This window comes from Elephantulus edwardii, unplaced genomic scaffold (assembly GCF_000299155.1).
Source record: "Elephantulus edwardii isolate Elephantulus edwardi_28Jun2011 unplaced genomic scaffold, EleEdw1.0 scaffold00031, whole genome shotgun sequence".
NCBI lineage: Eukaryota > Metazoa > Chordata > Mammalia > Macroscelidea > Macroscelididae > Elephantulus > Elephantulus edwardii.
In genome coordinates, this window is record NW_006399781.1 from 19789459 (window position 1) to 19803425 (window position 13967).

General features: G+C 36.8%; 1 protein-coding gene across 1 annotated transcript in view; it reads right to left on the reverse strand.

The window, feature by feature from the left end:
* The window catches only part of TNKS (tankyrase, TRF1-interacting ankyrin-related ADP-ribose polymerase), a 186425-nt gene that overhangs the window by 56654 nt on the left and 115804 nt on the right, over nt 1-13967 (reverse strand). The window contains exons 6-8 of the mRNA XM_006884137.1: nt 4607-4701; nt 3393-3459; nt 1389-1575 (exon numbers count right to left, since the gene is read on the reverse strand). Coding sequence (XP_006884199.1) covers nt 1389-1575; nt 3393-3459; nt 4607-4701 — 349 coding nt within the window. The remainder of the gene's footprint in view (nt 1-1388; nt 1576-3392; nt 3460-4606; nt 4702-13967) is intronic.

A 13967-nucleotide genomic window follows, 5' to 3' on the forward strand; every position in this document is an offset into this window, starting at 1 on the left:
AATAAAATTTAAATAAATTTAAATTCAATAAGCTTGTTGAGCACATCTATGTACAACAATACATTGAACTAGATTGGGGTGACTAGATATATAATCCAAACACAACTGTATCAACAAATTTTCATTAGGTATAAGGCAATGCAAAGACACTAAATAGACAAAGAAAAGTAAGACTTAAAGCTTTCACTTTAAAAATTTCAGTTGCATTAGCAAGACAAAATATATACACACATATGAAAATGAACCATGTAATGCAAGCAAGATAGCATATGGCTAGAGTCATATGGGTAGGAGGGAGAATATAAATGCACTTAAAGGATTCATTATCAAGATATCAGCCCAGTTGCAATCTGGTCCGTGCTGGAATGTAATCTGCTAGATGTCATCTGCTCAAGTACCAAAATTAGTTTAAATTTCCACTTAAATCAGACCAAAATGACAGAGAACTCTTTCTGGGATAAAATAACTAACATAACTTGAAACATAATATGATGCCAATATAATTTTGATTATGCCTTATCATTAATTTATTACTATTTAGTAAAGATTGTCTCAGGTGTTTAATTTATCTAGGCAACTATCTAGGAAGAGAGATACTGACTTAAAATGCCTTCATTAACAGGATCTTAAGAGGTGTTAACTATAAAGAAACAGGATTTTGAGTGACAGAACTTAGTGTGGAAAAACAAAAATGCTAGTCTGTCACACAGAAAATTCAGTATTTATATCCCAGAAGAGTATGTGGGAAATTGGCACATACTTTCCCAAATATCATCTATTAAAAAATAACACATTGATTATGGTGCTGGTTACAAGGTTGTATGTATCCAAACTCACTAGAAAAGATTATACTACAAGCAAATAAAAAAAAACACCTTAAAACTAAATAAATTCAATAATGTAATATGTGAAAAGTGCTTACACAAGGCTTGGGCAATAGTCTCAAAATATGTTAACTATTATCTACTATTCTTTGCGTAAGAATATGAACTCAAGTTTCTTTTGTTCACTGCTATAGCTCCACACCTGGCACATCATTTAAAGCAAAACCCCAAACCACCACACAATGCATTACCATCAAGCTGGTTCTGTAACAATTATTTTAGAAATAGTTGTAAATTGGCTCAATAGCCTTTAAGATGAAAAATGAAGTTTCAAAACCAAAATTAATCCTAGGTTTACATACATAACAAAATACGTAGGAAGGGATGTACTTAAAGTAAGATTTCTGTGGCATTCATGAAGGAAAAAAATATGATTAGAAAAGACAATCAAACTTGTAAGAGTTGATTAATATCTAAAGTAGGTAACACAGTAGCCCCAATGACGAAACAGAAAACAGTTATTTCCATTTATAAGCACTATGAGGTTAGGACAGAAATACATACAAGTCAATCTCTCCCGGAGCTCAGGAGTTGGAGCCATATCCACCGCACTTTTACCATGACAGTTGACTAGGGTAGGATCTGCACCATGGCTGAGCAACAAAGAGCAAACTTCCACACGATTCTTGGAAGCAGCCTCATGTAGTGGAGTAAACTGCCAGAGATCCATAGCATTAACACAAGCTCCATGCTGAATTGAGAAAAAAAGTTTCAGAAAAAAAAATATGAGATACTTTCACAGGATTAAAAAAAAAGGATATTAACTTTAGTGTAAATTTCAGTTATAACTGAAATACCAATAAATGTTTTCATCTCCACCTTAAAAAAATAGCTTAAAATAATTTTAGTTGTGTATTTTAAGACAATGGTAATATCCACCATCCCTCCCTTGCCCCTTTTTATTGGCTTGTATACAATAATTCATTTCCATGTGTTTTTATGTACACTGTTTTATGCAATCTTTCATTCACACTGTTTCATACAATCATTCATATACATTGTATTTTATACAGTTAGTTACTGTTGATCTATGCCTATTATTACCTCCTCTTTTCAAATCCCTATTGAATCTTTCCTCTTCCTTCACCCCATCCCTTGTACCTCTTCTGCTATCCTAGTGATTTCCTCCCTTCTTCTTTTCCTAGCCTCTTGGACTCGACTCTTTTGGACATTTATGCACTTCTTACTAGTTCTATTTCTATTGTCTCACGCAGTGTTTGTCCTTATGAGACTGAGTTAGTTTACCCAGTATTATGCTCACTTGTGTTGCTTGTTGCATACCTTAGAGTCAGACCGACTAATAGCTGACCGTCTGGTAGATTTTTAGAGACAGTTAATTGCATGGGAGGAGACTGTCCATCCTTCTCCTGCGGAGCAGCTAATGGCCTTTACTTTTGAAGCACAGTTTCTTGCCACTAGAGCTTACTAGACTTTCCCATATTATACAGTTTTTTCGTGGTTTTCTTTTTTCCCCCAAATTATTGTGTGTGTGTGTGTGTGTGTGTGTGTGTGTACCATCAGATCAGATCTGACTGGTACAGGAGGAGATTGCCCCTCCTTCTTCAGCAGAACATCTGGTAGATTTGAACCACATACCTCTGGGATTGCAGTGCAGCTTCTTGCCACTAGGCTACCAGAGCTCCCCATTATACAGTATTTTTCGAAATCATTGTTCCTTCTTGTTGCATTGTGTGAATGTACCATAATTTCTCAATCCTTTAATTTCTTTTCTCCCCCATACTTATTCTTTCTATCTATCTATCTATCTATCTATCTATCTATCTATCTATCTATCTATGTATCTATCTATCATCTATCTTAAATTTGACATACAAAGTTGGTTTGGTTTTGTTTTTTCCTTGATGGGCATCTGGGCTGTTTTCCATTTGTTGGTATTGTGAATAATGCTACTATAAAATAGGTATATATGTCTCCTTTCATGTCTCAGTTTTAATTTCCTTGGGGCATATTCCTACCAGTGGAATACTTCGATCATATGGAATTTCTATATTCAGTGTTTTGAGAAAATGCCAAACTACCTCCCATAGTGGTTGCACCATTTTACAATCCCACTAACAATGTATGAGTGTTCCAATCTCGCCACATCCTCTCCAATATTTATTCCTTGCTGTCCTGTTAAACTTTGCTACTGCTAGAGTGAGATGGCATCTCATTGTTGTTTTCATTTGCATCTCTCTGATTGCAAATCAGTGATTTTGAGCATTTCTTCATGTGACTACTGGCCATCTGAATGTCCACGTTTGTGTTTAGTTGAGTATTTTAAGTCAATGATATTATATTTTTAAGTGCTTTATTTTTTCTAAGATTCTTATTGCCTTCCCTGAATAAAATCTTTCAGGGCTTGGGAAGTGAGAGGTTACCTGAAGCATTAGCTTCAAGATTGGGGAATGGGGGTAGGAAGGAAAAAAACCCCATCTTATTGGCCAAATATGAACATTTTTTAAGTTAAAAAATAAGAAAATAATCCAATATTTTATATTTATTCACCTTCAGCAGCAGTTCCGTGACTTCATAATGGCCATATGAACACGCATTATGTAGAGGCACTAGTCCACTGGATGAAAAAGGCAAAGGAAAATGTTAATTTCAAACAACTAGTTTCACCATGAAGCAAAAATCTTATAAATTCCAAAATAATTATATTAAAAATATTTTCAGCTTTGGTAAGCGTATGCAAAAAATTCTCATAATCCTTAACAATGAAAATAAAAATATTAATCTACAGAATATTTAGGTAAACAGAAGAACATGTTTTAATTGGCATGGTAAACTAGTATGTGCTAATGTGTCACATACTTTACCTATTAAGTAATTACAAAAAAAACCCCAACACCACCAAAACCCAACCCCAAAAATATGAACTGGCTACTGTGTACCGTAGAGTCAGAATCGACCCACAGCTGACCCTCCAGCAGGTTTTCAAATTGCCCATCTTTCTCCTGCGGAGCAGCTGGTGACCTCAAATCGTGTGCCTTCAGGACTGCAGAGCAGCTTCTTGCCATCAGACCTCCTAAAAGAATCCTACTATTCACTTTCCCAATAATTTCCAGGTGAAGGAAGTATCTAAACTATAATGGATTGGATAAAATTATCACTCTCACTGAGTCAGAAGCCTTGTTTTTTGAGGTGTACTTCTCTTGCTGACTCATCTACTGTACATCCATCCGTTTTCAGACATACACAGGGGTGGTAAGAAGCTACGCTGCAGTCCCACAAAGGCAAGAGGTCCGAATCCATGAGCTGCTCCATGGAAGAAGGATGGGCAATCTCTGCCCATGTGATTTATCACTTCTGAAAACCAGTTGGAAGGTCAGTTAAGATTCAGTTCTACTCTACGGCACACAACAACAGCAACAACATGCTTCTATACTGTTCATTCGCATATGGCACACAAGTAGCAAAGCAAGGCAAGAGCAGAACTTTGAAAAGTGCAGAGCAGAAATGGAAAGATTTGACTTCTGCTAACTGTCTTTGGCATTGAGTTCTTCATTTCTAAGCCCTGAGATTTTTCATCAGGCATGAAAATAAATTCTCAATTAAAAGCTGTAAACATTTTTAGAGTGCTTTACTAACTGTAAAGAAAAAGGATATATGACTCACTCTGCTTAGTGTTTCAAGATTTTTCAGTATCAGTAATGAAAGCAAAACAAATAAGCACCGAAGAATGAACCTACTATGAGGAAATAAAATGATACACCTACCCTTTGTCTTTTGCATGAACGTCAGCACCATGCTGAAGAAGAAGTTGAACTATTCGAACTCTGTTGTAACCTGCTGCCAGATGTAAAGGAGTTGACTAGGGGGAAAAAACCCAAAAAAACTATAAATTATACACGACCTCCTCCTCTGCTAGTAAACAATTTTTGCTTTGCTATTTAAACTATACTTATTCAAATTTAAACATAATGAATGTTGGGGTTGCAAAGTTTGGTAGGTGGAAGGAAAGGGAAACAAACCCCATGTACATGATGAGACATAATTTTTTTAAAAAAAACCCGAAATGAATGTTAAAATACACAGAAAAACTACTGAGATGACAGAAATTCCTATTTCCTAAGTGTCTATGAGACAATTCCATCATCTCAAGAGTAAACTCTAACTTGAGTGTGATTTATCTCTCTTGCTTGTTTTTTCCAAGGCCCTTATTAATCAAGCCTTTCCCTCCTCTGCATTATTTCTGATTTTCTTTCCTAACATGAATCATTCTTACTGTTTTGAAAACAAATGTCAGTGCTCATATGCCCCACAACATTCTTCTTCATCTTGTAATCTGAAATCCCAATTCTATCATAATGTCTCATCTAAAGATCTAGATTTCAAAATTTTTCTTTAAGAGAGTAAGTTGAAAAGTATCCCTAAAACACTATTTTAAGAAACTTTAATGACAAAAAAGTGGTCAATGCATTATATGCATCCTATATCGCTGCTAATAGTGCATCAAAACAATAGTGCATCTTCTCTAGTTTGACATTTCTACATAATGTATTATTACAAAATGGCTATACTAAATATATCAAGATAATACCTATGTTTATAAAATACATTCTTCATGTAACATACCCAAAGTATAAAAAGCCATGAAAAATAGTTTTTTCCTAATTTTTGTCCAATTTAAATTTAAACAAGTTATTATCCCTACTAAAATTCAATGTGGTAATTAAAATAATCAAACTTTTCACCTTTTCTCTTAATCAGAAATAGCACTGCTTTAATTTGATTTTCTCACATTTACTCATTTATGTGAAGTTTAAGTATAATAACAGCATTTACCCAGGGTCTAATATTTTTCCTGATTTTCTATTTGGGGTCTGAAGATGAAAGAAGATTTCTAATGTCTGTTCTTCACATACTCCAAATTTCAAAGTCTTCTCTATTTTGACATTTCTACATAGCGTATTATATATTACTGATTCCATGGAATCTCACAAATTTTATATTCTGACAGTCTATGTGTTTAGAAAATATTTTCAAGCAATTTCTCTCATTGCCAATGAGTCAGAATCAACTCCTGGCTGACGCTCCATTGGGTTTCCAAGGCTGAAAATGGCATTATAGGATATTGCCCATCTTTCTCTCACAGAGTGGCTGGTGGAGTCAAACCACCTCAGAGGCGCAGCCTTAGGCTTAACTCTGCAACTCCCTACAGATTACATTATCAGAGCTCCCTTTCCAGGCAATACACAGCTAATAATAACTCAAAGAGTTTTGAGGAGAATGTCAAGAAGCCTGGATACAGTCCTTGTTCCTATGGAAGACTTTGAAAGTCTTATTATCTATGTACTCCAGTTTCTTCATTTGTCTATGAGGGGGGAAAAAAAATAAAAAAAAAAAAATCACTCATTCCAGCTGTCTTATTAGTTCCATAGTGTTGCTGTAACACAGAAGTGGCTTTAAAAACAGAAGTTTATTTTCTCAAGTTTAGGAGACTAGAAGTTTGAATTCAGGGTGCCAGTTCTAGGGGAAGGTTCTCTGTCAATGTGCTCTGAGGGGAGAAATTCCATGACAATTATGCTGCTTAAATTTTCCCTTTGTTTACTGTTGCTTGCTTGCTTGGTTACTCTACTCTTTCAGATCTCTGAAGAGACTGATTTAAAACACATCCTACACTAATACTCTTCTAAAGTCAGTTGGCCAGATTTCTTTGCACAACTTGGTGAGTGAGCACAGGGCAGTGTCTGTCTGTTAAAACACGTCAACTAGTATGCCGTCAATTCCTGAGGTCTTGTTTCTTTCCAATTCCTTGAGAGCAGCTTGAACTTCTTCCTTCATCACCATAGGTTCTTGCTCATGCCTTGTTACATGTTATTCTTCTATGTCAGCCAATTCCTTTTGGTATAGTGACTCTGTATACTCATTCCATCTTCTTTTAATGTTTCTTGGATCATGTAATATTCTGCCGAAAGCACCCAAAAGTATTGCAACTTGAGGCTTCAAATTGTTCTTCAGTTCCTTCAGCTTAAGAAATGCCGATCAAGTTTGGCCCTTTTGATTTTATGACTCCAGCTCTTTTTGCACATTTCAATCTATATGCAGAACAGCTCATGCAGGAGGCTGGGCTCTATGAGGAAGAAGGTGGCATCATCAAACTTCATTATGCAGATGACCCAACCTTGCTTGCTGAAAATGAGAAGGGCCAGAGGCATTTGCTGCAAAAGGTCAAGGACTGTAGCCTTCAATATGGATTGCTGTTCAATATCAAGAAAACAAACATTCTCGCAACTGGGCTGATTGGTGGCCTCATAACCAGCAGTGAAGAGACTGAGACTGCCAACAGCTTCAGTTTGCTTGGCTCCATAATCAACACTTGTGGTAGGTACCAGCAGCCAGAAAATTAAAAGATATACTGCACTGGAAAAATCTGCTGTCAGGGATCACTCCAGAGTACTGAAGAACAACACTGTCAGTCTAGAGACTTAGGTATACCTGATATGGGCCATGATCTTTGCAATTACTGCTAAGCATCATAGAGCTAGACAATGACTAGGGATGATAAAAGAAGAATTGATGCCTTTGAGCTGTGGTGCTGGAAAAGAATACTGAATATACCACGGACTGCTAGAAGAAACAGGTTTGTCCTAGAGAGGGTAAAACCAGGCTGCTCCTTGAAGGCAGGGATTCTGAAGCTCCATCTGACATACTCTATGCAAGCTGAAAGGAGGAACAAGTCCTTAGAAACGGAGATCATGATTGGATCGGTGGAAGGACAATGCAAGAGAGAAGACCCTTGATGAAATGGATTGATTCAGTGACTGGGGTAATGAGGGTAGGTGCGTCAAGAGACAATAAGGTTGGATCAATATAGAGCAGGGTTCAGAAGTGTTGTACATAGGATCACAAGCATCTCAACAGCACACAACAACAACACTAATACTGTCTAACAATGAAAATGCATTCTCAAATGAGATAAAAATCAAAGGTGTAGAGACACCGATTTACAACTCCTATTTTGAGGGAACTCATTTCAGCCCATAATATAGAATTTAGGAAGCTGAATCCAGGATGCTGGCTCTGGGAGAAGGTGTTCCTTCTGGCTCTAATGAAGGTTGTGTCTCTTTTCAGCTTCTGTTAGATGATCTTCCCATGGCACACAGTTATCTTTGCATGAGCTTGCTTCTCCCTATAAAACATCTCATATGTGTGGCTTAAGACATATTCTATATCAATAAAGCCTCAATAACATAAAAATTAAAATACTACACTCAAATGGGATCACACTTACAGTATATAAAAACAACACTCACTACCACTCAGTTGACTGACTCTTAATGCATCTATGAAATAATGGAATCACTCCAGACAGTTTCCAAGGCTGTGAATCTGTAGACTCAGGCTGCCTCACCTTTCTATCATGGAGCAGCTAGTGTATTCTGCCAGGTAATAGCTTGAACATCTTAACCTCAACATCACCATTACCTTGACCATAGTATAGGGGTCAGGATTCACAATATATTTTAAAGGACGCAACTGAATATACAGCACTGACTTCCACAGAAACTTGTGAAAATAAAATTTTTCTCTGGTTTTTACTTTAAAACATTAATTGCCACATAAAAAATTGAAAATTAGTATATTACCAATGTGCTAACCCAAACTGTTTTAACTGGCTTCATCTGTTTACCATTTTTCCTCTAGAAATAATATATTCATTTGGTAAGAATTAAAATTTTAAAGAAATGTATATACTAAAAAGTAAACTTTTTTCTAACAACGTAACTCCCTTCCCAAAGTTATACTGTTAACAGTACTGCCAATACTGTTTGGGATGGTTTCACTGAATTCTTTGCAATGCAAGAATTTCTACACTAATAGATTTGTTCTATAATTTGTTTCTATTTCTATTATGCTAATACATATAAATATATTTTGTTCTTTGTAGTGATTGTGTAACATTTTTTGTGTATGCATATTTATTTACCACTTACATAAATGGACATTTAGGTTTTTTCACTTCTCTTCTGACATTTATGAAAACGTGTTATTCAAACCTAATAATTTTGTTAAGACACATCAGTGTTTTCCTTTCATAAATAAATAAGCAGTCAATTACTGCTGTGGATTGAATTGTGTCCTCATAAAGTAAGTGTCAACTTGGCTACGCAATGATTACCAGTTCTGTATGGCTGTCCTCGATTTATCCTCCATTTTGCGATATGAGTGGAAAATCTTAAGGTCTAGACATTAAACACAATTTCCATTAGGGTAAATTGTATATTGAGTTACACTTTTTCAAGAAGATCTGAGTCAAATCCCACGCTTATTCCTGCAACCACTCTGACTCAAGCTCTCAAGCTGTGACCTTATTCAGATTACCACCCTTGATTTAAATCTTTTTAATTACAAGAAATAAAAAGAGAGAAGAGTGAACAGAGAGAGGACCAAGAAAGCAGAATCGGGAGCAAAGAACAATCTTTGAACTCAGGGTCCCTGGACTAAGAACATTCTAGACTGATGTCAACACACATATTTTAGTACCATCAAGTTGGAACCGACCCACAGCTGACCCTCCAGTGGGTTTTCAGAGGCAATAAATCACAGAGGAGAACGCCCCTCTTTCTCCTGCAGAGCAGTTGGCAGATCTAAACCATGTGCTGTGGGGTTGGCAATGAAGTTCCTAGGTCACATATAGAGCTCCAAGAAAATCCAAGCCCACAAATATTGAAAGGACACAAAGATCTTTCCTTCTATCAACAGAGAGGAAGAGAAAGAAAAATCTTCTAGCAGTAGTGGACTGAATTTGGAACTGAATATGGACTCCTTACCTGTGAAAGAATAAACCACTGTTTGTTAAAGTCAGATAATTGCAGCACTTCTGTTCAAAAGCACCAGATAACCAAGGCACTAACACAAAGTTCCTTAGGAAGTACAAATATCATCAGGCCTTATTAAACTTTCCTCAGGCATAGTTAGTTATTGTTAGGTAGTAAGTCAGGACAGATTAGTCCTTGGAGAAGGACATCATGCTCAGAAAGTGGAAGGACAGAGCAGGAGAGGAAGACCCTGGATGAGATGGATTGATACAGTGACTCAGGCTATGGGGATTGGTGTGTCAGAATTAGTGAGACAGGGAAGGGTTCAGAGCTGCTGTATAGGGTTGCTATACATTGCAGGCAACTCAGTGGCAAATAACAACAATAACAAGTTTGGAAGCAGGAGTGGTATCAACTTTCTAAACAACATGCCTCTGGAAACTTCACGAACTTTGATAAATGTTGTTAGTTGTAGAGGGGCTTCAGGCCTTTTGTTTATAGGGTTGCTATGAGTTGTGGTCGACTTGAAGGCAATCAACGACAACAAAAAAGTCACATGAGAAGAGACTGTCCATGCTTCTTCCACAGAGCTGTTGATGGTTTCAAACTGTTAAGAGAGGAACAGCCTTTGGGTGAGCAGTGCAACTCCCTGGGGACCACATCACAAGAGCTCGCTCTCACCTGTACTGTTGCTGTGTGCTACTGAGTCTCTAGTGGATCACAGAGACTTTAAGAACCACAGATCCAAACCATGTCACTCAAGCCCACTCATAGCTGCACTCATAGAGGCATGATTAATCTACTTGTGATATACAACTAAGCTGCCCTATGAAACAGCGATATTTAGATCAGAATCTAAACAACTTAAAAGAGAATCAATATGGCACAAGTCCACAGAAAGAAATGTATCTCATTGCTGATGCCTGTCTTTTGAAAGCTGTAATTAAGATTGAGCAGTCTCTTTATTTAAACCTTCTCAACTCTTGGGCTATTATAAAGGGAATGTAAAAGAGAAACTATATGGAGAGTGAAAATTATTACTTAAAAGTAGAAATTAAACAAATAAAAAAAGCTATTTTATTCACACATTTCTCAAAATGTATGTCTTCTCTAAATTATCTCCTCTGCAGATTACACAGGGAAGTTCTGGTGGCTTAGTGGGAAGGAAGTGAACTGCAAAACCAAAGACACATGGTTCAAATCCACTAAGGGGTTACACAGAAGAAAGATGAGCAAGCTCCTCTCATGTGATTTACAGCCTCTGAAAACCTGCTGGAGGGTTGGCTATGAGTTGGTTCTTACCTGACAGTACATAACAACAACAATAATTACACAGGAAGTCCAATGACAGTCTATAGGGAGCTGCACTGCTAACTCACAGATGGCACCTTTTTGGCAATTCTAGTTCATAAGTAGCTCAAGGGGAGAAAGATGGCCAATCTCCTCTCGTGCAATTTTAGTAAAACACTTTCTTCCAATTTTGAGACTATACCTCTGGTCCTGGACCTCTTGGACCTCTCTAAATCCTGGTACCTGAATGTAAACATATCTAGTAATAGATATGATCTTATCACAATGGACTCTATCAGTACAATTAGATGGCAACTTATCAGACTTATCACAAGGGTGTTGCACAAATGCATTAGCAGGTTATATATACTAGATGCTAGCAAAAGAAAGCCTCTTTGAAATAAGAGCCTGTGAATTCTAGAGATGATATAAAACTGGGACAGAAAACTAATTGATTGAAATTTTACAATAATGAAGAGAATGCTTTTCCAAATGAACATATGTACTAATATTTAAGAAAGAACTTGTATTTGTAGATTTTAGGAAATATAAAACAGATCTCTGTACTTTGTCAGCGAAAATTTTAAAACTGAGACTCTAAAGGGACTATCTTTATTTTAAGTGCATGTATTTGGTAGAGAAGGGGCAGGAGAAACGAAATGAAAAGACAAGAAAGAACAGAGAAATCCACAGGGCAATCTTTGTAAGAATAAAGCTCTAAATGCCAAGTTAATTCAATTTTAACTTAACATTATCACTGTGAAAACTCCAAGGGGATTTTCCAACAGCTAGCAATTTGTGTTTCCCTTTTCCAGGTTCAGAATCAGCAGAACTGAAATATATGCATGGAAATGAGTTTCTCGCATCCTCTCACAGGGTTTGGATGGGACTAGGGAGTGAATGCTTAGCACGCTCAGAAGGTGCAACGTTACTTTTGCATTGTTTAATGAGAAACAGCTGGCAGACATTATGGGAATTGGGTTTCTTGGTCTGATAGTAACCAGCTGCTTTATACTTTAAGAAGTGTTTCGACTACTCAAACTTCACATGTGTTCTTCCTGATAATTAGTATTTGTAATCTTAGATTTTCATGGATTCTAGCTAGTGTATAACATAATTTTTACTATTAAAAACACAAAATGCAGAAACTTGTTTCTGTATTTCATAAATTTCCCATTTGCTGAATGTTTAAATTCTCTCTTATATACTAATTGTACATGAGACAGTAAACAAAATATCTATGTAAAAAATCACATGTTCTTGTTAGGTGCAATTGAGGAGACTCTGAACCACAGTGATCCTATATACAATAGACTGAATCTTTGCCCAATTCCTTCACTGTGCTCAAGCTCACTACTGCAGTCATGGCATCAATCCATCAGGTCCAGTGTCTTCCTTTCTTCTGCTGACCTTCCCACTCTTCCTTTTCCAGGGACTAGAAGTGGCCTCTTCTGATAATGTGCCTAAAGAATGTGAGATGAAGTCTCACCATCCCTGTTTCTAAGGAGCATTCTGGCTATACTTCTTCCCAGATAGATTTGTTATCAAAGAATTACTTTGTATTAGAGAATGACATTGTATAATAATTTGTAAACTGAGACTCATAAATTGCTTTAGCTGAGTTTAATGTGGTAAGGAGCCCTGGTTGCACAATGGTTAAAGCCATCAGGTATTAATAAAAATGCTGGCACCCACAAACTGCTCTGCCAGAGAAAGATGCAGCACCTGTCTTAATAAATAGTAACTCACTGTCATTTAGTTAGTTCTGACTCATGGTGACCCTCCATAATCACAATCTCTTAAATTTGCTATAATTACAAGAAATGTGGAAGACAGCTACCTGGCCAATTGACTGGAAGAGACTCTATTTATTTATTCTCATTCCCAAAAAAGGCAATCCAACAGAGTGTGGAAATTACTGAACAATAACATCACATGTAAGCAAAATCTTGCTGAAGTGAAGATTATTTAAAAATAACTAGAACAGTACAGCTAAAGAGAAGTTCTGGAAATAACAAGCTGGGTTTAGAAGAGGCTGTGGTACTAAGGATTTATCTATCTGCTGATTTCAGATGGATCTTGACTGAAAGCAAAGAGTACCAGAAGTATTTTATCAACTGTGCGAAGACTTTTGACCATGTGGATCACAACAAACTGTGGCAAACATTGAGAAGACTAGGAATCTTGGAAAAATTGATTGTGATCATGCAAAACTTAAACCAAGAAGCTGTTGGCCACGCCGAGCAAAGAAACACAGCATGGTTCAAAATCAAGAAAGGAGTGTGTCAGGAAAGTATCCTTTCACTGTATCTTTTTGATCAATAGGCCCAAATAGATTATGCAAGAGACTCAACTTTATGAAGAAGAACGTGGCATCAGGATTAGAGAAGACTCATCAACAACTGTGTTTTATATATACGTGTGTGTGTCTCTGTGTGTGTGTATGTATCTCAACATATGTTATATTTATATAACAGATGATACAACCTTGCTCACCAAACCTGAGGAGAACTTGAAGTACTTGCTGCAAATGAATGAGGACTACAGCCTTCAATATGGATTGTATTTCAACACCAAAAAAACAAAAATGCTTATCATCAGGCCATCATAACAGATGGAGCAAAGACTGAAGTTGCTAAAGATTTCATGTTACTCAGATCCACAATCAACACCCTTGGGCACCAGCAGTCAGGAAATCAAAAGATGAATTGCACTGGGAAAAATCAGCTGCCAAGGTCCTCTCCAGAGTGTTCAAGAGTAACGATGTCAGTCTAGTAACTAAAGTGCTCCTGATTCAAGCCATGGTTTCTCAATTGCTTGCTACACATCTGAAAGTAGACACTGACTAAAAGTGACACAAGAAGAACTGATGTCTCTGAGTTTTGGTGTTGGAGAAGAGTATTGAACATACTGTGGACTACCAAGTGAACAAACTGGTTTGTCCTGGGGAGGGTGAAACCAGGTTGATTTGTGGAGGCAAGGATTTTGCAACTTTGTCTCATATACTTTGGGCATGTTTTCAGAA